Source organism: Protopterus annectens, chromosome 7.part0, assembly GCF_019279795.1.
Source record: "Protopterus annectens isolate FY-2018-M chromosome 7.part0, PAN1.0, whole genome shotgun sequence".
NCBI lineage: Eukaryota > Metazoa > Chordata > Ceratodontiformes > Protopteridae > Protopterus > Protopterus annectens.
This window is the reverse complement of record NC_056739.1, coordinates 172549467-172576837: the sequence shown is the minus strand read 5'-3', so window position 1 is coordinate 172576837 and position 27371 is coordinate 172549467. Positions and strand designations below refer to the sequence as shown.

The 27371-nt window shown below is 37.8% G+C and overlaps 1 protein-coding gene across 1 annotated transcript in view; it reads left to right on the top strand.

Moving 5' to 3' along the window:
• Nucleotides 1-27371, top strand: part of LOC122806323 (3-oxoacyl-[acyl-carrier-protein] reductase FabG-like) — a 194737-nt gene that overhangs the window by 74326 nt on the left and 93040 nt on the right. The window contains exon 5 of the mRNA XM_044076641.1: nucleotides 11111-11180. Within this exon, the coding sequence (XP_043932576.1) occupies nucleotides 11111-11180 (70 nt within the window). The remainder of the gene's footprint in view (nucleotides 1-11110; nucleotides 11181-27371) is intronic.

Genomic DNA, 27371 nt, shown 5'->3' with positions numbered 1-27371 from the left:
TCATAGTCTTTATTGGCACATGATCTAAGTGGTTTCAATTTAATACCCATGATCTTGTGAAATATAAATTCTGTCCAGTATAACCCAGTTATTTTACCTTTGTGAATAATATGCAGATTCTGCCTGGGTTCCCTCAAGTGATTTCACATCTTCCATCCTAAATAGTCTCATATAGTTCTTCAGAGGTATACCTTCTTTGGTAGATTTTTCCTTCTATGTCCCTCTCATACATCTTCACTGTTGCATATTAAGTTCCAGTCCCCACTCAATAGTAATATTCCTTGCTGGAAGCTAATTACATCTCCAATAATTCTCATTAGTTCTCAGTGGCGGCTGGTGACTTCAAATCAAAGGGGGGCTGCAGGAGACAGCTGAATGGGTGGAAGGGGTGTGGCCAACTAGAAAGGGGAGGAGCTATGCTCAAAACCACAAAAACTAACTTTAATTAAATACGCTGCCCTGGGTGCCAAACCATCATTATGAGAGTCCAATTAAGACAAAAATAAGTGTAGAAGAAAAAAAAATTTCAATGCATTGGCTGCATGACAGCTTACTTAATATCTAGATGGAAACAAAAGGTTGTGAGGCATGAAAAAATAAATTACTTTTTAAATACATTACTGGAATGCCAGTCAAAATCAAGTATAAGAAAATCAAGCAGCACTCAGCTCAAACCACTTCTCCTTGCACTGCAGTTCTAATTATAATTTATATTCAGCTTTATTAAAGTACCAAGTAACATGCTGAAAGTAGAAATCTCTGTGATGCCCCCACTTGTAAAAATGTTTCTTATCCAAAAAAGACCTGCTGCCTGACAACTATCTACTTGTTTCATGGGGAAAACATGATCAAAGTAAAAAATGAAAAGCAAACAAGAAACAAGCTCAAGATACATTGCTTAAAGGACTATTGTACAGGTTATGGACCACACATGATTGGCATTCTGTTTAGTTTACAGGTAAAGCCTGTAGAGATGACTGGAAGTCTCCAACAAGTGTGAGCTTTTTAAAAGAATGTAATCCTGTCCTTCAATATCAAAGGCTTATACATTATCTAGTTAAGTATTCTCTGCATGGCAACAACAGAAAGGCTTTCAATGTTGGCAATTCTTTAACAGTATGCTTACGATCTCAGACAAGCTTACCTTATGGTCATTAAAGCATTGCTACTTAAACACAGAGCAACAGGCACTTTGAGTAATAAGCATAAATCTGAGTAATAAGCATAAATCAACAGTACAAAAATATGACAGAAACCAGACCATTCTGCAAAATCAAGGACAGATGAAAAGCCACTGTAGTACTTGTGTCTACCTTGGATGGGGGACACACTGCACATTTACACTGCATAACTACTCCTTGCCTTGCTTGGACACATCCAGAGTCACTACATGGGAAGTGGGTGCAACAAGTATGTCACAATTTGAAATGTCTCTGGCTGACTGTGATGGCCCTGACACATTTGTCATACCTCTCAACCTCAGAGCAAGAAATCTGGACAAAGCCATACACAGAAGTGGGACAAAAGCCCAAAAATAAGGGCAATTTTTAAATATTGCTCTAATAAACTTAGAAAGATAATAGAATAGGTCTTGCATTAGTATGAATTTTCTGAAGGGTAGAAAATCTGAAACTCAAATGTCTGTCATTATTTTCTAACTTCAGTCTTTAATGATTTGTCACTAATATGCCAAAACACACAATTTTATGAAAAATGGACCAAAAATGTGATGCAAAAATATGAAATAGCCACACAATACAGCTGGGAACCTGTCAAAGAAGGGACACTTTAATATTAGTACTGCTAACTTGAGCAGCTGACAAAATAAAAGAATCTACATGCATTTCAAGTAATCTATAACTTTGATTATTATAATTATTTCTTAACTGTAAACCCTCCATGTTTTCTTCCAAAATTGCTATTTTGCGGAGGGATTATTAGGGGGAAGAGCAACATTTTGAGCCAAAATCGGGGACAGTTGAGAGGTTGGCTATGCCTAATTCTATAAAGCAATTTGCATGTACCTCTCAACCTGTTAATGCAGTAAATCTGAACAAGGCCAAATATATTGGGGAACATATAAACAGTACTAAAAATTGCTCTTGTATAAATTGAGACAGTTGATAGAATAACAGTTCTTACTTTAGCATGCATTTTTCTGAAGGTTATGAAGTGTGAAACTCAGTGTATCATTATTTAGTGACTTAATTCCTAAATGATTTGCCAGAAAACTACAAATTTTATGAAGAACAAACCAAAAATAAGAAGCAAAAATCTATTCATTCTTTGAAAATCTGGACAGTTGGGAGGTATAGTTCAGCTGGGTCTGTCTCAGTTTGCTGCCCTTCCCCCCTGACAAAATCATGGTTGAATGGAGCCTCTGCAGCCATTCCAATGATCCATTACTTGGCTATTTCACTCTATTTACCATAAACAATGATTTACATACTGCTTTAATTCTATGATGAGTTGGACTTCATTTGAAAGTTTTATTTTGTATTTTACAGCACAAACACTAAGACATCTGCTAAACAAAGCAATGCAGTCTCACAATGAAAAACAGACTTAGCATTAAAACTTCTCTGCCCTTGAAACTCACATTTATTGAAACAGCATTGAAACCCACATTCAAAGAAAATACATTTTGCCAGTGACAGATAAAGATTAATTTGGGTTGTTTTCAAATCATAGGCCCCTTGCATATGAAACATACATGTGCTCTTTGATACACCTTCCTCATTGTACTAAATTTATATTCCTTGTACAATACAGTACAGTTGTTAGAGGGCGTTTTAAATTTGTTTTGAACATTTTTCCAGTAAGCAATGAATGACAAAACTGCCCAGTTCAGAACATTTCCATCATAAAAGTCTACTCAGACTTCCACAGTCCACCATTATTAGTAAATATGCACAATTCTACAGTCCACCATTATCAGTAAATATGCACAATTCTACAGTCCACCATTATCAGTAAATATGCACAATTCTACAGTCCATTATCAGTAAATATGCACAATTCTACAGTCCATTATCAGTAAATATGCACAATCTCTGAAGAAGTAAAAGTCATCTAAATAATTCCACATTAAAGAAATCTGTAACTAATGAAGAGGTTGCTGCTAGCAAACACCTTTATATTTCATGGTTTCATCGAAAAATAAAGTGTCTGTTGCCCCTCAGGAATAAATTGCCTATATTACATTAAAAATGATAAGCTAGTAATATTGCAAGAGGAAATGGATGGCAAACTGATAACAGACTCATAATTAGTATCTTCACCAAGGAGAACATTCTCAGTACGGCAGCATCCACCCCTTGTGAGAGTAGAACCCACAGCCTTCTGCATCAAAAGCAAGTACACAACCTGTTGTGCTATTAACAAGGCAAACCAAATTCACTTAAGCAACACTAAACCTCTGTTCCCCTGCAGCTCTCAGCTCCTTGTAAAATCTACTCAATACTCAACTGCATCTCAACTTCGCAGCACAAGAAAACTGGAAAAAGCCAAAATGTATTGGGAGCCCAAAAACCAGGGACACATTAAACATTGCTTGTATAATCTGGGAAAGTTGCTAGAATAAAATGCTGTCTTACCACCATACATTTTACTGCCAAGGTCCCTGTGCAAAACAGTCAGAGCAACATACCACTACGCCAAATCAGCTGCTTTGTAAAAGAGAGGAAGACTGAAACTTAAATGGCTATCGCTTAGTAAATTCAGTTCTCACCATAGCTGTCAACCTCTTAGTACAAAACACCTGGACAAACCAAGTAATGAGGGAATACAGCCCTCAAACATATTCAGTGAATTCAGTTCTTGCCATAGCTGTCAACCTTAGCACAAAAAACCTGGATGAAGCCAATAATGGGGGAATACAGTCCCAAAAATAGGGACAAATTTCAAATATTCATCTTATAAACTTAGAAAATTGCTAGAATAAAAGGTTGTAGGTTGTGTTACTATGTATTTTCTGAAGAACATGAAGTCTGAAATTCAAATGCCTGTCAATTTTACTTGACAGAACAAAAACAATTTTCAGCAGAGGCCCAGGGAGAAATACTGCAGACACGTCTTTGTAAAATGGCAGAGCACCAGTGCAAATCCACACAAACACAGGGAGGAGATGCAGACTCCACACAGAAGGCACCCCAGCCAAGAATCAAACCAGAAAAACCTATAGCTGTGAGGCAACAATACTACCACTGCACCATCAAATATGTAAGGAATTAAAACATTCAGAAACCTGAAGTCTGAAATTCAAATGCCTGTCAATTTTATTTAACATTTGTTAATCAGGACAGTCTGACTTGGAACAGAAAAACAATTTTCAGCAGAGGCCCAGGAAGAAATAATGCATACATGTCTTTGTAACATGGGAAGACACAAAAGCAAACCCACACAAACACAGGGAGAAGATACAGACCCCACAAAGAAGGCACCCCAGCCAAGAATCAAACCTGAAAACCTGCAGCTATGAGGCAACAATGCTACCACTGCACCATCAAATATCAAGCATTGCAGCATTTACAAACCACAGATATGAGGAACAGATCAGATCAAATATGAGGCAAAAATCTGCAATTGTTTTACAAATGGTGGTGGGTAGGGAATCCAGGTCTTTAACACTTGCATACAAGGTACAGGGTTCAAGCCTGAGGTATTCCCTAACACACACACACACACACACACAGTATTTTCCTGCTAAGGAGATGGCACTTAAATCAGACTAAGAATGCATGTAAATGTTATGAAATAGAATGGATAAAAATGTTTTGCATAAAGTGCTTCACAAGATTGACTATAGCTGACATCTACACAGGCTTTGATTATGTTAAATTACTGTTTATATCTTGCATGGTTGTAGTTTTCTTCAGCTTTCTATTTGATTCCCTATAACAGCCTTTGTAAATTGAGAATTATTCAATAAATATGTTTTATCATTGTACTTATTTGTTAATCAGATAAAACCACTAGTCACAAGTGTCCTTTTTTTTAGGCTGATCTTGGAAAAATATCTGGCTAAATTACTTGCTCAGAGTCACATACTAGGCAAGTGGAGACTAAGGAAATCAAACCCAGGACTTAAGAATAATGCTCCTTAGCAGCTTTAATTCTTTTTGCAATGGAGGAAATTATGTTAGTAGTATTTCAAGATATCTAGCCAATTCGCTGGGTTATCTATGGGAAGAATGTTATAATTTATTCACTCGCCTAACATATGTTACCTTAGAGATCTCTTAAAGCTGCCCAGTGAGGTACATTCCAGCATTCCCAAGGACAGTACATTCCAATAGTACCTGCCTAGCAAATATTGCACATCAATTGTTTCATGTCACACCCACAGAACAGCTAGAAGCCCTTCACTGGCCAAATAAAGACACATACCAACTGATCTGGAACCCAAAATTCTTGAAGATAGGATGGACCCAAACAGTACAGAGCTAACCTTCTAATGTCAAGCCTTGAGTACTATACATGATGTTTAGACATGTAACATAAATTTCTCAGAACTAGAGAGCAGAGTTTGGCACAAGCCTTAAGTGTTCTCATGAAGAAGTCCCTGGATGTAGTAGCCCAGGTGCAAAGAGAGCAAAGCAAGAATCACTATTAAAAGGTCCACAGGTAGAATTAGGTGCTTAATTCAGCTGATAATCCTTAGATGGGAAGAATTCTTGACAACAGCTGTCATCTGTCCTGAGATGTCAGTAATTCATCAACAACAGACTGAGATTTCAAATCTTCACAGATAATATAAAGTTCCAATTTTGAACTGTAGAAGCCTTTAAGGTAACATGAAAACTAGGGACTGTTAAATGAAAAATAAATTGCTACTGTCTTGTAGTTTGTGTGTGGGGGGGATAAAGTTGTGACATAGGAGTGAAAGAGTTTGTCAAGGAAATATAGGATAAGGATCAGGCAAACATAGGCCAATGATTTGTGCATTGTTTGCACCAGATGAGGCAAAGCACAAGTCAAATGTGTCTCTCACAGTGGCTGAATTTATCTCACATTCTGTCGGTTTTCTTCATTACTTTTCTAGGCTGAGGATTTAGCCATAAACAGGTATAACTCTTTAATCTTTTCTTTTGTAAAGGAAAGTACTTCTATCTGAATTACAATGTTCCGAAGGGGAAGTTTAAGAGTTTTAAGTGCTCTCGAGCTGAACTAGGACCCATTTGTGAAAGAACAGTTTTCAAGTCTGTAAGGAACTGCTCTAGTAGCAGGTGATACTGATAACAATAAATAAAAGTAAATCAGAAAGTGGGGAACATATTAAGAACAGGGCACTAAGTGAGTGGGCGGTAAAAAAAATTCACATGGGCAAGTCTTTGAGGTCAGTTTATAAAAATCGAATGCAGCAGGGTGTGACTTCCCATTACAGGGTTCCATTTGGTGGATTAAGAGACAAACTGCCCAAGTGAAAATCTGGAAACAGTATTACAGATGGTAAAGTGGAAAGTGGAGGACCAGCTTAGATTAAAGTTGCCTACAAGAAATGCATTGTTTGTAACGATTTGTGAAGCTAAGCTATGTTGCAGCTATACTATGGTGCATAAAGATATCAGAGAGGAAATGCATGCACATGCAGCCTTAAGTAGTTCACCTATTAGGTAATGCAAGGCTGTCTATCTGGTATTTTTATTGTTTACGTTTGATAAGACAGAATGCTATGTGTCAGTTTCTTATGATACAAGAGCACCCCTTCACTACTACATACCTGCTGAGTAACTATAAAAAGCCTGACAGCTAGTAAGGAGTGACAGTGTGTTACAGAGTAAAAGATTCAGCCATTATTCTGGGATACAACTGATGTCCACATTGTGCTAAACACTAAGCTGCCAGAACTTGTTCTATATACTACAGGTATTAAGGAGTCAATTTAGTAATTACCAGTGGGGCTTGGACCATGAACAATCAAATGGCCATAATTAGGCTGCATCACAATATTCATATTGCCTTTGTGCCATACAAGGTTAATCACCATGTAGTCTGGTAAACTTTTAACCTTTCTAGCGGATATAGTGTTAGTAGAGTGGAATAATGTAGTGACAGCAGGACTGAAACCATCACAGGTTTGTCTGTTTTTTTGGAAGAATAAACTTCAGGAAATGTCTCTATCCAAATCTCTCTCTCTCTTGTTTCTTATAGGCACACACAAACACCAAATCCCACTTACCTGTAGTCCTTCTCCATAAATGCAAGTGAAACCACCATAAATAAATCCAAACCCCGATCCTTCTCCATAAATCCAATGCAATGCAAGTGAAACCACCATAAATACATCCAAACCCCGCCAGCGCAACTCCAGACCCACGAGATCCTCCGAATCCTGCAAGTGAAACCAATAAATCCAAACCCCGCGCAAAAAGACCCGCGAGATCTTCCCGACGAGACTGCAGCAAATTCCAGACTGCTGACCTTGCAGTCTGACCCCGACGTATTTTCTCAGCGAGTTCCAGGACAGTCTATGCAGTTTAAAACTGCATAGACTTCTGGGAGCTCGTCTCATGTTTCAATCAGGACTGCTGCTGAGACAATCTCGCATGCTCCAGACTCTCAGCAGCAGTGTGGACTAGTGCGCATGTGCTTTTTTTTTTTTCTTTTTTTTTTTCTTTTTATTTTTATTTCTTTTATTTTACAGTTGAGGGGGCTGCAGTCTGGCAGTCCAATAGCACGGGCCACCCCTGTTAGTTCTGTAATAATAGTTTTAGGGACAAAATAAATGCATACCATTGTAATCTTCTTCCACTGCCAGTAACACCTTATTACCACAAATTTACCATTATTATCTTTGTATTCCTCCTCTATCCTTATTGGAGCCCCTCAACCAATCAGTATTACCACCTTTTCCTTTTGTCCCTAATATACCGCTGAACAGCCAATCTGAAATTCTTTCATTGCCAAATTTACATACTCATTTCCAAGTGTACTTCCTGTAACATTGCTATTTGTACCTTGCACTTCTTAATATAATGCAATACTCTTTTACTTCTTGTCCATACCTACAATTCCATTCACATTCTGCAAAATGATTGCTAAGGCAGTCATTTTATTTATATGCTATTACTTTCACATATTCTGTATGACAGACTTTTCAATGTATTTTCCAGACTGTAACTTACATGCACACATTAGTTTTTGTCAGGCTGATCTTGTATGAAATTGCAGCTTCTCATGTTTGTTTGGATGAATATCACATTTTCCAGACTTTTTATTTTAATAAAACACTCAAGAAACAAACAAAAAAAATGTACATTTTCATTTTCAACTCCTTATCCATTTTAACTCACAGCAAGCACCCATACAAACATACACACTTTCCAAAAAGTGAAAGTACTCCTCCATGTATGGGCAGATGCCCCAAATAGACAGCTATACCCATAGGCTTTACCCATGTGAAAGTTAGGTTTGACTATACCAAAAATGCACATTAGAGTCTGTGCTTCATCCAACATTCACACCATCTATTATTGTCCCATCTCAGATTACCTCCAGAATGTGAAAGAAAAACATGTATACTCTCAGTTAATTAATTTTTAGCCTTAAAGAGTGCCCTGTTAACCATTAAATGAATACATTTTGTGGTGTGATTTATAGTGAACTGATTAATATTGCTAGGAATGGATCTACTTGTATTCCCCTCAATGTATCAGATTGTATTTATTTTCATTGAATTGTATATTAGTTCTAATTTAAGTACTAGTTTTAATGCTTTCCCCATGAAAATACCTCAATGTTCACCACTTAGTCTTTTCTTGCTTAATTATCTTTACCTGCAGACAGTTCATCTATAACTGCAGAGCTCTGCTCATAAAAAAGACCACCTAATGTTTCTGCAGTTGCATGTATGTCATGCAACTGCAGAAACATTAGGTGGTCTTTTATCTAAAAAGCTAGAAAACTATAATTTTAAATTATTTTAGTGTAAACATCTGCCTGTATACATAACACCAGCCACAATTATTCAATTCACACACATATATGATCGCTTCATTTCAACCACTTTCCCCTTAACAGCCCAAGATCACAAAATTATACTGCTTAAATCTAACATTTTTCTTATTATGGTATACATGACAGATGCATTACAGCTGAAAAAAGTACTTTCTTACTTTAACATCACTATCATTAACAGCAGTCACTGATATGACTGTTCCACCTCACATTTAAAGTACCTCTGCATACAGCCAGTCATTCCTATATTTCACCTTCTGATTTCTGCAGTTTTATCACCTCATTTGCGTAACTACTTAAAGCTTCTTTTATTCTTTCCAGACATTTGTCACTTGACTGTATCTATTTTCCACTGCCTTTACTTATTTTAAACACATCTGAATACATTTGATTTATGTTATCTCTAAATTACTGGAAGCCATCTCCTGCACTGAGGCTGAAACCTGAACTGTTTTTAGCTAACACTCTTCACTACCAGAGTTTATTCTCTTTTTCTAGGTGATTTTCTCTTACGTTGTCCAGATTTTGTCTTTGCTGACATCCAAGAGAAACTGCTGGCAGCTATGCTATGAACTAGATGTTTTGGCTATACCATTTTACCTTCCCCTAGACTGATAGAAAATCAATATAACATAAACATTCCTACTTGTGCAGTTCCTGTATCTCCACCCACACCCAGCAAGACAACTAATTCAAACCACAGTCTTATTCTGAAGAGTAATGCTGCCATTGGTACAAATTTGCAATATTTTCATAATTCTGATCTCAGTCATTCATTAAACAGAAATATAATAACACTCTCCACTCGACTCTAATCTTATTATTAAAATCTGATAAATGGTATCATTAATAATTCCTGACTTTACCATAGGCTTATTTGCCTAATTATTGCAATTATTGTAGCTCAGTCCTCTGAATCTAGAGTGGGCATTGTACCTATGCAGGCAATCCATGTTTGGAACATATAATTCCTAGACTAAAACTGCACATTATGATAATACAGTTAATTATATTTGGACAGTGAATTCATTGAAGTTAATTTAGTATTGTATTCTACATAGTTAAATATTTCTATATTTTAAGAATAGCAAAAAAAAAAAAAAAGAAAATAATCTTAATTGGTCATACACAATTGTAATTAAGTCTAGGTCTGATGCCATATTTGTTTTATTTAATTTATTTATTACACTTTTAATCTGCTTGATTTTTTACCCCCCATCAAAAGTACCCTGCAAAATGTTCCTGATGCAAGCCTGAGACATTGGGTTACAGGGGGCTGCAGGGATTTGAGATGTTTAGAACAGTGGCATGTGAAATCACTTCATGATGGGTAGAGATATGAAGACCCTGTGCATATTATGTATACTAAGCCTTTCATTTTCATAGGCTCATAGGTAAGTACTAGGCTAGCTGCCCATATGGGACATTTTAAACCTAGCCAGTTTCCCTTTTTGTGTTTGAATGAACCTATCCCATTTGGTTAGAGACTGATCTCACCCATCCCATGGTTGATAATTAGATATTACCCCAATGAGAATAACTGGGATTGTACCACAGATATTTTGTGAGGAGCCATGCATGGAATATAGCATTTAGGAACGGCCTCTGACCATTAGTAGTACAGGGGTAGTCCTAGGGTAACTCTTCTGTTTCCCATCCACAGATCCAGGATGTGCTTGAATAATGACAGAGATGAACTTTGTTTTATATGGAGGGGAGTCTGTTCCATGACCATGGTATCCTCTCTGTGAGATATACTTGTCCCACCAAATCATTCTGTCGATGCTGCAGAAGAGGTTTAGATCCCAAGGTTGACTATTTCTGATGGCATCTGACTTGCTGATGTACAGTAAATCCATCAGTATTGGTTGGGAGGATGCCTTGCATGCCAGACACAGCCGTCACCTCTTAGCAGTCTGCACTACTCTGTAGGATACCAAGTACAGTGACGGGGCTTTGAGTAGGTCCATATAAGCTAGGCCACTATTATGTAAAGCTATAAACTTGGTTCATCATGTCAAATAGCCAGGTCATGTTTCACAGAAAAGACATTTTAATTAATGTGTTATTAAGTGCTAAATTTTATCATTGTTAATACAATATTTTTACAGCTGCCTTTTTACTTGACTTACTAATAATATTTTTGTTACAGCTACCTAATTACTTGGCTTACAGCTTGTCCAAGGTAGCACTGGAACATTTTACAAAATGTGTGTCCATAGGTAAGAAACATCTGCATTTATATACAAAAGAAATAATATTTCTGTGTATAGTACAACTGTTTGCTGGGGTTAATGTACATCCAGTTCACACTGTTCTTTCTATCTGTCTGTCTAATATTATATACATTAAATAATAAATAGATAAATGATAATTAGATTGTTCTTCTTGTCCCTTTTGGTCTTTTTATAAAAGGAACCATATAGGCTAAGGGGATCAGGTTTTTCTAAGTACACATATGGATAAATATATACATACATATATATATATATATATATATATATATATGGATCTAGGACTTTTGATCGAAAGATCAAAAGTCCAAATCCATTATTTCCAAGCATACTTACGCTAAAGTGCTTTTCACCGAAGAAGCACTTTCGTGTACGTATGCCTGTTGCGGAGGTCATACTACAGTGCGGATAAGGAAAAATTCCCTTTTTCCCACTGTAGTGCGATCTTGAGGGAGAATATTAAAGTAGGGGGAGTGCAGGGGCTGCAGGGGGGCTTGCCATCCTGCAAAAACGTTAATTTAGTGTTTATTTTTTTTTTGTTAAACACACTTTAACGAAAGTGCCTTTTCCATGAAAGCTCCTTTGTTAAAGTGTGTTTGGTGGTAATGGATTCGGACTTTTGATCTTTCGATCAAAAGTCCTAGATCTATATATATATATATATATATATATATATATATATATATATATATATATATATGTGTGTGTGTGTGTGTGTGTGTGTGTGTATTTAAATGGGTGCACACGCACACACATACACACACACACACACACACACACACACACACCCACATACACGCATATGTATATGCATGCAGTTTACATATCCACAGACTGATAGATGCATGGAGCATGTGGGGCTCTGGTATTTGATAAATGTAATATGTTGTACTCTGACTGGCAGTGAGACCATGAAAAAAACAAGTTCCCAAGTCCTGGAGTGCAAGACACTTGATGTATCACATAAATCAGACTCCTGTGTACTGCACTTATAATTATTTTTTAGTTTGAATTACCATCATAACTCCCAACCTGGAAACATCAAAAATCTGGACAAGGCCCATGAAAAATAGATACAAATCTGTACGATGTTTAACATAAAATTTGCATATATAATTATGTAACCCTACCCACTCCAATGGAATTGTGGGAAACCAACTTTCAAACACAAACTGAAGAACAGACAACCAAAATATGGTACCAGAGTCCCCCTGCAGCCATTCCAATGTCCCATTACCTGGCTATTTTGCCCCATTTACCATAAACACTAATGTGTGCATACTGCTTTACTTCTACAATGATTATTTGGATTTTATTTTTACACTTTACAGCACAATGCACAAACACAATAGACATCTGCTAAACAAAGCAATACTGTCTCAGAATGAAAATAGACTTGGCATTAAAACTTCTCTGGCCTTGAAACTAACATTCATTAAAACAGCATTGAAACCCACACCACATCCAAAGAAAATGCACCTGACCAGTAGTGGATAAAGATTACCTTTGGGCTGTTTTCAAATCATTGGCACCTTGCACACAAAACAAGAAACATACATGTGTTCTTTGATACACCTTCCTGACTTTATTAAATTATATTCCTTGTATAATACAGCACACTTGTTAGACAAAGCACATTTTAAATTTATTGTCTGAACATTTTTCCATTAGGCAATGAAACAAAATGCCCGAACCATATATATATATATATATATATATATATATACATAATGACAGTAGTGTAAGCCATAGGCATCTTGCACTGCTTCTCACCCTTATTTTCCATTTCAGTGCACTACAGTCAAGTATCACATTATGCTGTCCGTAACAGACACATAAAATTCTGGCAGAGCCTACTACTATTCCTGATTCTGATACTTCAAGTAAGTAACTACAGTCTATTCACCTTTTGCACATTCTTGCCTTATTCCAACACTGATATTTCTTTATTTACACTACAATTTAATAACAAACTTAACTCCCATTGTCAGATTTCTTTTTTTTAGAAAGGATGTTCAAAGAAAAAATTCCAATTTCCCAAACAGAAAGAATACATAGGACATACATATGCTTTAAAGTATCATTTTCTGGCACATGGCACACTAACAATTCCTAACACAAGAGAAGAGATGTATACAGTTACACACTGTTTAATATGGTAAACCATTATGATATACAGACATGCATATTGCAGTGTTACTTGGCATGCAACATTTTATGGAATGCTACTGCTGAAAGGCTATTACATCAGGGGTTATATGCTCATAGAACGGCAGCTACTTGCAACCACATTGCAAGTAGCAACATGCTCACAAAGTTTGGTCTTTGATAGTGCTGATGATCAAGATATATCTTTCTCAATGCACACATTAAATTGGTTTATTGCAATCACAGAATTTTGCCTGAACATCTAAAAGTAAAGAATACAAAGACATATAAAGTGCCAAGAAGTTCACAAATATATTTATAAATATAGTGTTTCTCTTGCTAACTTAAAACACACACACACACACACACACACACACACACACACACACACACACACACACACACACACACACACACACACACACACACACACACACACACACACACACACACACAGCAGCTGTTCCTCATGAGTCCTAGAGACATAACTGCTCAGTGAGTTTCTCTCCCATGCACCCACAGTGCTGCTTCCATTTCTCACCCACACCAGAATGCAGCTTAACTTAACAAGGTACCCTTGCAGAATGTAACTGCCGATGATGCCGGATTTCTCCTTGCAAAATCAGAATGAACAGTGCTGCTTCCATGTTTCTCTCACACACACCTGATTTCTCCTCGCAGAATGCAGCTTAACTTAACGTAAACAGTGCTGTTGCCATTCCTCTTGCATATACGCACAACAGGATGAACAGTGCTGCTTCTGTTTCTCACCCACACCCTGGCTCATACACACAAAAAAACTAATTTTGCCACTGTGTTCCCTCCAGTCCTAGGCACAATATCAATATATTATTAACATCATCATTACATTTTATTCTGCCTCTGACAAAAAAAAAACTTCCCCTTCACTTTAATAGGTATGATAATTACTTCAATAAAAACATTTGAATTTTCTCCAGCATAGTCTACAGAAATTCACACCTGATGCAGAAGGAGCAATCTCACCTTCAAAGTCAATAAATACAGCATAAAGAGACATGGCATGCAGTACAATTTGCCCAGAATTACTAAGTAAGAAATGGACAATTAGGTGGGGAACCTAACTTATAAAGCAAGCATCAATAACAGAAAATAATCTTGACAGACACATCCACAGCTTTCAACATTTCACGTCCAAAATGTGACACTCTGTAGACTATCTCTCACAAAAATGGGCAAAATATGGAGCGCTTGTTAACAGATTACAAGCAACTTCAACTATGAGACTCAAAGATGGTGCAAACCTATTTTACATGTATAACAAGTTATTTGATGAATTGGTATGACTTTGTATTATTTATCATGGTACTTAGTTAACACGGAATGTGCGACAATCTTTTCAACATGGAACAGAGAGGGATATCGACTTTTTGTGACTCAAACAAGTAACGTTCCTCATAAGGTATACTTGAAAGCACGACCACATCATATAACGTTTTCTATTTTTATGAGGAGGTTTCCTCTTCTTCTGTCTATCTTCCTTGAAATCCTAGCCTTAGCCACCCATGGAATAATAAATAATGGATCTACTAGACCATTTTACAGTCATACATTTTCTCAAACCTCAGTCTAACATTTGTAAATTAACCTGCATAAACGCATATAAAACGTTACCAATTGAAAAGTAAAGCGTACTTCTTTTCTTCCAAACTTGTTTTATTTAAACTTTAGGCCACACCAGAATGCAGCTTAACTTAACTTGCAGAATGTGACTGCCGCTTCCATTTCTCTTGCACACAAGTTAACAAATAAACCTGGTGACCTGGTAACCCTTCTCACACATAAAGCTACAAAAAGACCTGGTAACAGAATTTTTACCTTACTTGGAGGAGCCGGGGAAAGAGGGCACTGCCTGTATAACCGCATGTTTGACAGGTCAAATGCAAAAGTTAAGTTAAATTAAATTAAGTATAACATTCAGACTGGTGTAATGCAAAAGTTAAAGTAAAATAAGTAATGGCTCGGGTATTCTCTGACATGTTGTCTGCACATCATCACACATGCCCTGCACCGTGCATGGGATGACGTCATTTAAAAAAAAAATACTTCAAATAAAACAAAACCCGGGAAATTTGGAAATTAAAGGGGCCACTCGGGAATTCGTGGCACCCCATTATTTTGCCCTCAAAACAGGTATTTACCAAGGATTTCGGTACGGTTGAGAGGTAGGATTACCATACATCTCAGCTTCTGAATATTAAAAATCATAGCACTTGCCTTTAAAAATCATAACAAATGGACTGATAGAAGAGTACCAAACTCCCCAACACAGAATTCAGTATCCCCCAAAAAGTCTTCCAAACTTAAAGTAAAACCAAAAAAGCTCTTTGTGACAATGTTAGGATCTGACTGATTTTAATGGTGTAGATGGCTTAGTGCCAGCCAGGTTTCAGTGACAAAGTGGGCTTCTAGATGCACTGTGCTATTGTTTTATTTTTTCTCAATGCCTTGTGAATGGACTAATAGCACAATGCAGCTGAGGAAATAGACTAAAATCATAGACAACTCAAAGTTTACTGTGCAATCAGTCCATTTTTCTAGGTGCACTGTGTGATTAGTTTGTTTAACAGACCAGTAGCACAGTACAGTTATAAAAATAAAAAACAGGCAAATAGCATAGGTGGCTAGAAGCCCATTCTGCTGCTGGCCCATTTTTCTAGCTGCACTGTACTATTGATCCATTCAGCAGACCAAGGCACAGTCGTGAGGCCATTGACTCCATTTTGACTTTGATTAGCTCCTCTGTCATTGTCTCTGTTGTTAAGCCAAATGAAACAACACAAATCAGAGCTGTTGAAGGATAAACAGAGCAGTGGAACAAATGTGAAAAAAACAACTATGATAAAATTACAACACTCTGCTGAATGCAGAACAGTGAAGAGATGTGTGAATTATTATTTTGCATTTAATTCAGTGGATGTGGTAGTGATTTGCATAAGCTGTCTGTTGAATAGGGCTTTACACAGTTTCCATAGGTATTTAATGAATGGGATGTCTTACAGATAGTTTTCTACTGTTAGGGCTTCTACCTGTGAGGTATTTTTTTCTGACAGTCAGCAATTCATGGCCTCTGCTAGGAAAATCCATTTTGGTGAATACTGATTAGATATGTGAACCATTCTTAGCTCCCTTATATTTTAGAAGTATCCTTTGCCAAAAAAGATGTTGTTTCACTTGAATTTTGAAGTTACAATCCAAGCCTGCTGTCAAAATACAATTTTGTTTGTTTTCCATACAATATGGGAAGTGTGAAACATTGCAATTAAGAGGAAATTAAGATAAATCAACTTAATCCTTTTCTTTTCACATTTCAGTTGAAGTACTCAAATATGTAAACATCTTAAGCTTCTTTTTATACCATTAACATAATGGATCTGTTTTCCAGTTATGCGTTTGTCTCTACTTGTATAAACTGAATTCAAGAATATATAAGCTCCATCTTACAGGAAGAATGTATATAAATATCCATGCCTTCTCCAGCCTTTATCAGTTCAACACAGGTTTTAATTATTTCATATTTATGTGGTGTAATATCTTCAGCAAACATATTTATGAAATAATAGCAGTCCTGTGAAATATATCCATTTCCTAGTTTTTTTGTCTGTTAGCTGAGTAGGTGGGTTGTTCCATGAACACATTTCAGATTATTAGTGCTTCTGCTGTCAGCCTGTTTTGAACTGCAGAAAGGAACAGTATGACAATGGCTGCCCAGCAGTGGTATTTTGTATTGCTTGCTTGGTTCGCTACTGAGTGATTTGTATTTTTCTCTAGATGATAGTGACAATTGCATTAATATAATCATTTCAAACCAGCACAGCTGTGCCTCTGTTGTTATCAGTTGGTCTGATATGAAACTCGGGGCTCATTTTCAATGACTACAGTGCTTTCTGTTAAGCATGATACAATTTAGAAAGGTTGTTTTAGAGCTGTTTGCTGCAAGTACATAGAGGTCTCATTCGCATGCACTTAAAATGCTGCTGTCAGTGGGTTATTGCTGAGTACAAATACACTGGGTTTCTTAAATGTGGAGGTAGTGTTCAGTAGGAGAACTTTTAAATTTAGGTGTATGACAAATAACAGCATATAAGTAAGGCCATCAATGATATTTAAGGCCTTAGCAGTTATAAAAGAGAGGCCATTACCAGACAATGTTAGTTTTGCATTATTTCTTTATTTACATTTGTTAACCGGGTAATGTCTGACTGAGCAAGTAGCCCATTTTCAGCGGAGACAAGCGGAGAAAAGCTCCATTATATTAACAATTTAGTTAATAAAAAACAGAAAACATAATGAGTAATTAACAACAAAGCCTTTTACAGAGTTATAAAGAAACAAATAGCTGTGGAAAACATAGAGTATAACAGAATATAGTGATACCAATAACTGGAATAATCAGTAATCTATCAGAAAGATGAACAAGACAGTTTCAATTATGTGATATAAGCACTAGCAGCTTAAAGGAGGTAAAGAGAGGTGCAGAAGAAGAGACTTGGGAGTAAAATAGGAGAGAGAAATCAACCAGGTGAAATGCAGGGGCAGAGCCAGTTTCCACTGACATATTATTTTAGGATTTTTTTTTTTAATGAAGAGCTGTTGGGTTTGTTTTGGATGTGCTGAGGAAGAGAATTCCTGTCCCTAGCTGATTTACTGGAATATAGTTGTGTGACTGAGTAACTTTTAGCATAAGTTTGTCAGAAAACCTAAGGGATCTGCAGTTGAAGTTGGGGTGGATCAAGCTAGAGAGTGCTGGGCAGTTCCCGGGGTGGTGTATGAGTTTGTGGGCAAAAGTAAGTTTGATTAAATTTCAACAGGTTGGGAAGTTCCAGCCAGCTGAGTTGCTGTAGAATGGACCAATGATGGGTTTTATGGGGATGGTTGGCCGCAAACTTAGCTATTTTGTTATAGCAGGATTCTAGATTATTAAGGTCAGCCTTACTTAGGTTGGTGAATATATTTGAGCAGTAGAGGAGGGTAGACAGTAGATGAGAACTTGCTGTGGCTAGTCTGGCTTGGTGAGTAAGGTATGGTTTGTACCTATAGAGAGCACTAAGTTTGGCATGGACGTTTTTGATTGTTAGGGAGATATGCTTATCACATTTTAGTCTGTCGTCTATAGTAACACCGAGGTGTTTGGTCTGATTTGTAGGTTCCATTTTTGTTCCATTAGAAGAGAAAATAGAGAAGGGTAGTGAGCTGAGCGTGGGTGTTTTGTTTGTGAAAATCATTAACTTAGTCTTGTTTGGGTTTAGAATGAGTTGATGGTTGGAGTGGAAATATTTTTATTTATTGTAGAATTAGCCAGATTAAAGTCTAGGAATTTCATGGATCATAGGTTAATAGTGAGCTATCAGTCTGCAGACAATTACAAACCTAGCTCATGACCAGAGGTCAGAATCAAATCCTGTATCTTGTATCTATGAGGTAAAGACATTTACCATTATGCTAACCCCCCCCCCCCGCAAGGGTGTGGCATGATATGCATTATAAGGCTGGACTTCAGTCTTAGTGTATCGTGTCATCTTCTCATGTCCCAGTATTGAACGCATGGTTATTGATCTGAAATGGATATTAAACATGGATTTCTTGAAGTGTGAAAAAATGCCCAGTACTGCCTTCAGTAATGCTCTCAGAAGTAACACCATTGGGGTGTGGGTCAGCTGAATACTCAGAAACCGCAGTACGCATTGTGGCAACTCAATTGACCATGGAATCATTACATGAAATAGAATTTAGTAGCAGTAATTTTAGCTCAGGAAAAATAAGCCTTTTGGGAAAATCAGTATTATCTCATTGCAATTTCCTTTCCTTTGTGGCATTTCATAAACATTGTTGTCATCCGGTCTTTTTGCCATACTGTTTGTATAAAGCACAGAATGGATTTCAGTTTGTATCTCAGGCCGTGTCTCACTTATCTCAGACAGTAAATCAGACTCAAATAAAAGAAAAAAGTGTTCACCAGCTTGCCTGTCATAAAGCGTAGAGTTTTTTTGATACTAAATATTATTATAGTAAGGTTTTGCAACTGTTTGATATATTCTGCGTTACTTAGCTTAGTGTAAAGTCTTGTTTTTGGAGCCAGCTCCCACCCACTCCTGGAGGAAAAAATCAACTTCACAGAAATTGCTTATGATTTAACTTCACATACTATCTTCAGTATAATACCAAAGGTCACATGACAATATTTATTTATATTATGACACTTTTCTGCCCTTGTTACCTTCAGTTCTATCATGTGCATCAACAGTACAGAATAATCATACCTCATCTAATTATTGGGTCTATATCAAATCTTTGAACGCTGGAAATGTCGAATGTCATATGGTTGAGACCATATGTTTGACATTTCAAGTGTTCGAAGATTGACTTTTAATTGTGCCGTACAGTGCAGAATGGGAGAATTCCTCATTTCTGCACTGAAGTGCAGTCTCGGAGTTGGTATATTTAAGTAGGGGGTGGGGGGTGCAGGGGGGCTTGCCCCCCTTCTCGCACTGTTAAGGTGTGTTTTTCTTTTTTTTAATTTTTTTTATTTTTTGTATTCGAACTTCCAAATGTTGACCATATGGTATTCGACATTTTGGAAGTTCGAATATTTAACATAGACCCTAATTATCACATACTGATTGATTACCAGTTATGGAAATGTTTAAATGCTGCCTACACAAATTTACACACATTTGCAATAAATAGACTGACTATGAAACTTGGCTACTCTTCAGTAGACTGGATATAGTGTGATCCCTGACTCCTAGTTATAACTGAAACATGCTAGCCAAGCCCTGTGGCATTGCAGGATGAAGCCCTGACTCCTAACTAAATTATGTATGTTTGACTACCTGCATGGGTGCTGGATAGACTGGCTTTGGATGGAGTGAGTGTCCAATGTCAGCTCACCCATTCTAGGAGAAGTGTGACAGCTCTGCTTGTTGCACTATTGGTACCAGCTGGAGTTTAGGTGTACCACCCAGAGACATCAGCCTGGTGAGACCACTGTACAGGGCTGTATCACTTATTAAGGGTGCAGCATGTGTGGCAGCATGCATGCCTCTTTTCTATAGTTATTACAGAGCTCATGGGCCACTACAGGGATGGCTTGGGGCAGATCTGAATGTGGATACATGGATGATGACTTCCATTCTCCATCTGTTCAGCTCTTAGGGCTGTAAGCCTCTTGCTTCCAAATAATGAATGAACCAATTGAGTGTCCAGAAGGGTTAGGTAAGATGGCCAACAAGAGATCTGTGACAAAAATAATAAAGATACAAGATGCCATTTTTTTACTTTTTTATATCCCTGTGTAATGCATTTCAGTGACATAGACCAAGATACAGAACTAGTGTAGGAATTCTACTTCTAGTAGGCAGACACATTAATAATATCCTGATTGCTTCCTCCCCTTATGCCTCTGATCAAGACCCTAACTGGGCAGTATGTAAATGCTTGGTGACGAACACACTCAGACAAAGAGTTGATGTAGTCTACCCCCAAACCACCCAGCGCTTGAAGAGAGTATGAAACATAAAGCTACACTGGAAAAATTTAACTGCAGCAGATCATTATTTCTTGAGATCTTAACCTCTACAGGGAGACTAAGGCTGGCTTTGTTTCCTTTTCCACTCTTGCAGAGCATGGCTTCTGCCAACTAGTGACCAAGCAGACAGTTCCAGGCTTACAAAATCATAGCTTCTTTGACTGGTTTTGCACAGACATGCCTCCTTCCAGTCTTGATCTTTTCAGTGAATGGTCCATATTTTAGTAACTCCTGTTCTCTACTCTCTCTCTTCTGCCAAAAATCATCACCCAAACCCTAAAACTGTCATTTTAAGTGTTATCAAGCAGGAAATGGAAATCACAGCTATAGTATGTGTTAGCCACTAAGTATTGGTCATCTGTGCTGGATTAAGCTGATGGCAACACTGTACTGCAGTGTTTTCTGGATATTATGCTGCTGTTACATGAAAGGTAATGTCCAGTCAAAACCAGAAGATTTAGTGCAAACCCCACTCCCTGGGTACCATAGAAGGCTCTGGTTACACATAAGGTGGTCTAAGCTAAAGATAAGTGTGCTAGGCTCCACCATGACCATTAACATTATGTCTGTCATCGAAGGCAATGAAACATCTAGGAAATAAGATTAAAGAAATCTAAAAAAATTGCCAGGAAGCTGTTGTGGGAAAACACAGAGGCTTTTGGAAGATCACTAACTGATTTTGGCAGTATTTACTAAGTCATCCAACCAATTATCCTAAACTGAGCTCAGTAATGTTTGCAGGACATATCTTATCTCACTTCTGCTATTCTGGCACTAATCCTATTTCTCCATGGGAATCAACACTTTATCCCATTCCAGTTTTGGCTTTGACACTGATTTTCAGTTTATGATAATTCTGCATAATTATGCCCTGCATAATGGATATTACAAACCCTACTGGTGTCATGTGCTTTGACTGCTCCAGGGCATGTGACTTGTAAGGCCATTTCCATCTCATAGAACATTCTCTTTATCACCTGAACTCTACTTCAATAAACTGGTTTGCAAACCAATTGCACAACAGATGCTTTAAAATCATACATTCACACACACTGTCTTTTATCTGTCCAATAATTTCTGTTATTCTACAGGGAAAGCTGAGCTTGTGAACTGTTATTTTCTATATACAATAACTCTCTTATCACCTGTCTGAGAATCAGTAATGTTATTCTACATGACAATGACATTGTTTTCTAGGAACTGGGTTGTTTGTCTGAATCCATATGCAACTCAGTAAATGCTACCATGCCGTAACTGCATCTTGCTTGGGAAGTAAGGCAACTTAAAGTTAACCTGAGTAAAACAAATGCAATGGTCTTTTGGTATGCATAATTGCTTTATTACATTAAAAAATAGAATATTGTAGGACCAGACTATGGTCTACTGAATATAGTACAGTCATTTAAATACCTGGAACATGGGCTTGACCCCGCACTTACCTTCTCTACCCCCAACTGTTGTATTATGCACTTGCAATAACATAAGAGACTTTTTAACCAAGGAAGGTCAGCTTGTAATTGGTTAAGGAGCTTTTCTTTGCACTCTTGAATACTCCTCTATTACAGGCTCCACCTCTACAAGAAACTTTGAAAAAGTCCCAGACAGGACAAAAATCACACTTTCCTATTTATTTTTAGTACAGGCAGAGAATTTCCTGATAATCTCAATATCAGCCATGCAGGTGGGTTTCCAGTTAACCTTAGAATTAAAATCACCAAGTATGCAGAAAAAAAAACACACTGTAACTTAACTAATTTATCACAATTTATTTAGAGCTTTCATATGAAATAATCAGTCTTCATCAGAATACCACAAAACAAACTCATGCATTGTCATCAGAGCACCTCCCTGACTTCATCAGATAAAGACAGGTGCCATAGCAACCCTCATCCCTTCAATTTACTAGTAAGCTACACATACAGCCAAATTACACAACTCACTAGCTCATTCCGTACACACACAGCCAAATTACACAACTCACTAGCTCATTCCATACGGAATGAGCTCATGAGTTGTGTAATTTGGCTGTATGTGTAACTTACTAGTAAATTGAAGGGATGGGGGTTGCTATGGCACCTGTCTTTATCTGATGAAGTCTGGGAGGTGCTCGGATGAAAATGCATGAGTTTGTTTTGTGGAGCGTTTATTCTACAAGTTGTCCTGCTTTGCCTGAATAAATCACTGTTTTACTACTCCAGTTCTAGTTTTCTGCTTAACTGTCTTAAGAGCATACAGATGTTCACAAATCCAATGTGTAAGGGAACGTTCTGTCTTCCCCGTGTTAAACACAAGACAGTAACAAAAAGCAGCTAATTAAACTACTCCTTTTCATCCAAATCCAAAATTGTATTACAATGTAATATTTTCAATGAGGTTGACACCATGACTGAACTAGCTTCTTTTATAAAGGAACATTTAATATCTGATCCACTCTAAGTTGTTTTAGAAATATTTCTTTTAATTATCCATTTTCTATATCTCTTTCTAATATTTACTTAACGTTTTCAGCCCTTTTCAGAAAGAAAGTCACATGGTTACCCAGCTTATTCATCATTGCATAATTTGTACAAATAACACCTTTCCAGTTTTTCTGCATAATTGTAGCTCACCTACAGGTGCAGCTGAAGTAGATATGGGTTCCTTCCTACCTGACTCTGGTGACACCCCTATTAGGCCCAACACACCAAGGTGGCAAGAATGACAGATTTTTTTTTCTAGGTGACACATCTAGTTTAAAAGGCAGTAGCACATCCACAAACAAATTATTTCAACAGTGCACCAGTTAGCAACAAGGCAAGGTGAGATATGCATGAAATGAAACCATATATCCCCCCTCTTCCCCAGAACTCAACAGAAAACGGTCTTGACATTCAAACACTCACAGAGAAGGCAATGTCAATGAACAGTAAAGCTTTATAATTCGGCAATACAAACACGGGAGAAAAATGCAATGTCAGGCAATAAAAGAGTTATAATACAGCAATAATACAGGGTATGTAGGTTGGTATAATGGTTAAGGTGTTTACCTTATAGACACAAAGTGCAGGGTTTAATTCTCACTTGGGGTAATTGGCTTGGCTTAAAAATGTCCCACAAGGGCAGTTAGTCTTGTACTAATGTATGAACCATCTATGAACCAATACAGATATGAGAAAATGCAATGTCATTGAGCAGCAAAATTCTTGAATACAACAATACAAATATGAGAAAATGCAATGTCATTGAGCAGCAAAATTCTTGAAGGCAGCAGTACTAACATGAGCAAAATGCAGTGTCATTGAACAATGAGGATTTATAATGCAACAATGCAAATATGAGAAAATACAATGTCATTGAGCAGTACTAACACAATCAACCCCCTTGATCAATTTTAAACAGACCAACTATGAAACGTGCTATTATTCCCTGTTCACTAGACAGTGACTACTTACAGTCTTGCTGCCAACATGATGGGCCCAAGTTGTAGCTCATATGAATCCCAGTTATTTGTAATCCACAAAGCATTTGGGGGGGATTCACAATCTTATAAAAATATAAAATAATGGCCAGAACCTCTCACCACTCTGTACAGAATATCCTAGTGACCAGGCACTGTGGTTCCTCTGATCAGAAAAGTAGAAAAATCACCTGCCAGAACTCCGGTAATCATTTGTGGCTTCTCTGTACTAGGCCCAAAGGAACTCCTTTCTTGCTGAATCATATGCAAGCGTGGAACTACTGGTTTCAGACTTCTCTCCTGATTCCACAAAATACCATCATCCAGGATTTCAGCAAAAGACAGACACAATCTACTACTTAACTTTCCTGTCCCCAAAGCACTAGAAAAGAAAATCCAGTCATGCTGCAAGGCCCTTTTTCCCTTCAGCTCTCTGTTTCAGTCTTCCCTCCTTCAGGTAGTGTTCCAGTCTCCTCTTTCACTTTTAAAATTATTTTATATTCCTGAAAAGAGCTCCACCTTGTGGTGAAATGAAAAAAAATACAATCTATTACTTCTACAATGAAATACAGTTGTAGCTACACTCTTCCCCCCACTTGAAAATCTTGGGTCCCCCCAAATCAAAGGTTGATTAGCAGCAAAATATTTACAAGCACTAATGCACCATCAACTGAACAATATTTTTGCATTCAAAAGGTACATTCCACCAAGGGTAATCAGCTTTATACATAACTTGGGAAAGGGTGTCACCACTGGAGTAGGAGGCATAGGGATTATAGGCGCAGACTCTGCGATGAGCTGTGTACTATGTCCCAAACTGTTATATGTAAGTCTCTGTGGGGGCCAAATCAGTTTCTGCAGTTTTGGTTCAGAAGAGACAGCCAAGGAATTTTGCTTGGAAAGTTTGTCACCCACATCACATTCAATGTCCATTTCTTCAGTAGGCATATTGTCTACTTCTAATATCTCCTCTTGTATAACTTCACTTTCATTTTCCATAATGGCATGACTGTCCTCAACACTATTTTCTGAAGTTTGCCTAGCAGGGCCTCCATCAGTATCAGGTTCTTTAAGAGGCACAGAAACATTACTTAGTCTATTGTTAGGTCTGGGCTGCTCAAAATGACAAGGAATGAATTCCGGTGCGTTTACATTGAGATTACAGCCCACGGGGTCTTGAACATCCTCAAAAAAAAACTCACTGAAACCCCAGTCATCATCACTGTCCTCCTCTCCTTCAGCAGGAGGGAGCAGAAACTCTTGAACATTGGAGGGGATAGTTCCTCTCCACCTTAGCCTTCTGGATCGCCTTGAGTTAGGCTTCCACTGAGCCATTCTGGGTTCCGGATTTATGAGTCTCACTGATTTTGCCAAAAGGCATTAAGTTGTTGTGGTGCCAGGTTTCAATGGGTCCTTCTTTCCCCTCAGGGCACACTTGGTAAACAGGGATATTAGATAGCTGAGAACAAATTATGTAAATCTCAGATCCCCAGTGGTCAGCTGGTTTATGCTTTCCTTGTAGTCCCAAATTTCTCAAAAGAACTCTATCCCCTGGCTGCAAGTCATGCATCTTTACTTTTTTGTCATAGTGAGACTTGTTTCGCTGATGTCTTTGTTCTGTTGATTTTTCAGCAAGCTCATAAGCCTGTCTGAGGTTCTTCTTGAGTCTCTCCACGTAACTGCCATGAGATCACACTGGTGTATCATCAGCTGTGACTCCAAAGGTGATGTTAACAGGAAGACGAGCTTCTCTTCCAAACATTAGAAAGTAAGGCAAGAATCTTGTAGCATAATTTTTACTACTGTTGTAACCACTGTGGCTACATGTCTATTCCATTGACTCTTCTTCTCAGCAGATAGTGTTCCCAACATGTCTAGTAAAGTTCTGTTGAAACGCTCAGGCTGAGGATCCCCTTGAGGATGAAAAGGAGTGGTGCGGCTTTTTTGGACTCCCAACAGAGTAAGTAGTTCATGGACAAGCTTGCTCTCAAAATCACATCCTTGATCAGAGTGTATCCTTTTTGGCAGTCCATAGTGTACAAAGAACTTCTCAACTAGTAGTTTCACCACTGTAATAGCTTTCTGATCACGAGTGGGAAATGCTTGAACATATCTAGTATAGTGGTCTGTCATCACCAGCACATTACTGATCCCGCCTTCATCCAGTTCAATGCATAGAAAATCTATACAGACCAGTTCCATGGGTCCACTACTTTCCATTTGACCCAGTGACGCTGCTCTGGTCGGCAGAGTCTTTCTCTGAATGCAACAAAGACATGTATGACAATAAGCTCAACATCCTGCTTCATGCATGGCCAGTAGAACCTGTCTTGTAGCAGACCCATAGTTCTGTCATAACCAAGATGACCATGTTCATCGTGCAATGACTGGAGTACTACTTCTCTATACTTCTGAGGAAGCAACAATTGCCATATTTCACTTGGAGATCTCCTATACACTAGTCCATTTTGTATCTGAAGTCTGTCCCATTTTTTGGCCAAAAGTCTTGCCAGAGGATGAATATCCATGCGAGGCATGTTAACTTGTTTCTTCTCTAAAGCAGCTACCACTAGCTGACCTAAGGGGTCTTCTCTTTGATCTCTCCTGAGGTCACTGCTACTCAAAGCTGGTAGCGATGAAGCCTGTAAAGTGACCAGATTACAGTAAGCTTGGGGTATTCTTGTTGCAGACAGACCCAACTTCTGAGCCCAACATTCAGTGTGTTGATAGCAGATTGCAATCTGACACATAGCTCTCACCCCTGGTGCTGGAATTTCCACTCACTCATTGTCGGGGTGTAAATCTCTCTGAGGTCTTCTGGACAGACCATCAGCATCTCCATTTTCATGTCCTGGGCGATATTTCAAACTGAAATTATAGTTGCGTAAAGCTGCCATCCATCTGTGGCCAGTGGCATCTAGCTTTGTAGTGGTCTGGATGTATGTCAGAGGACTGTTGTCAGTCTGCACTTCAAATTCAGCCCCATAGAGATAGTCATGCAGCTTGTCCACTACCGCTCACTTTATGG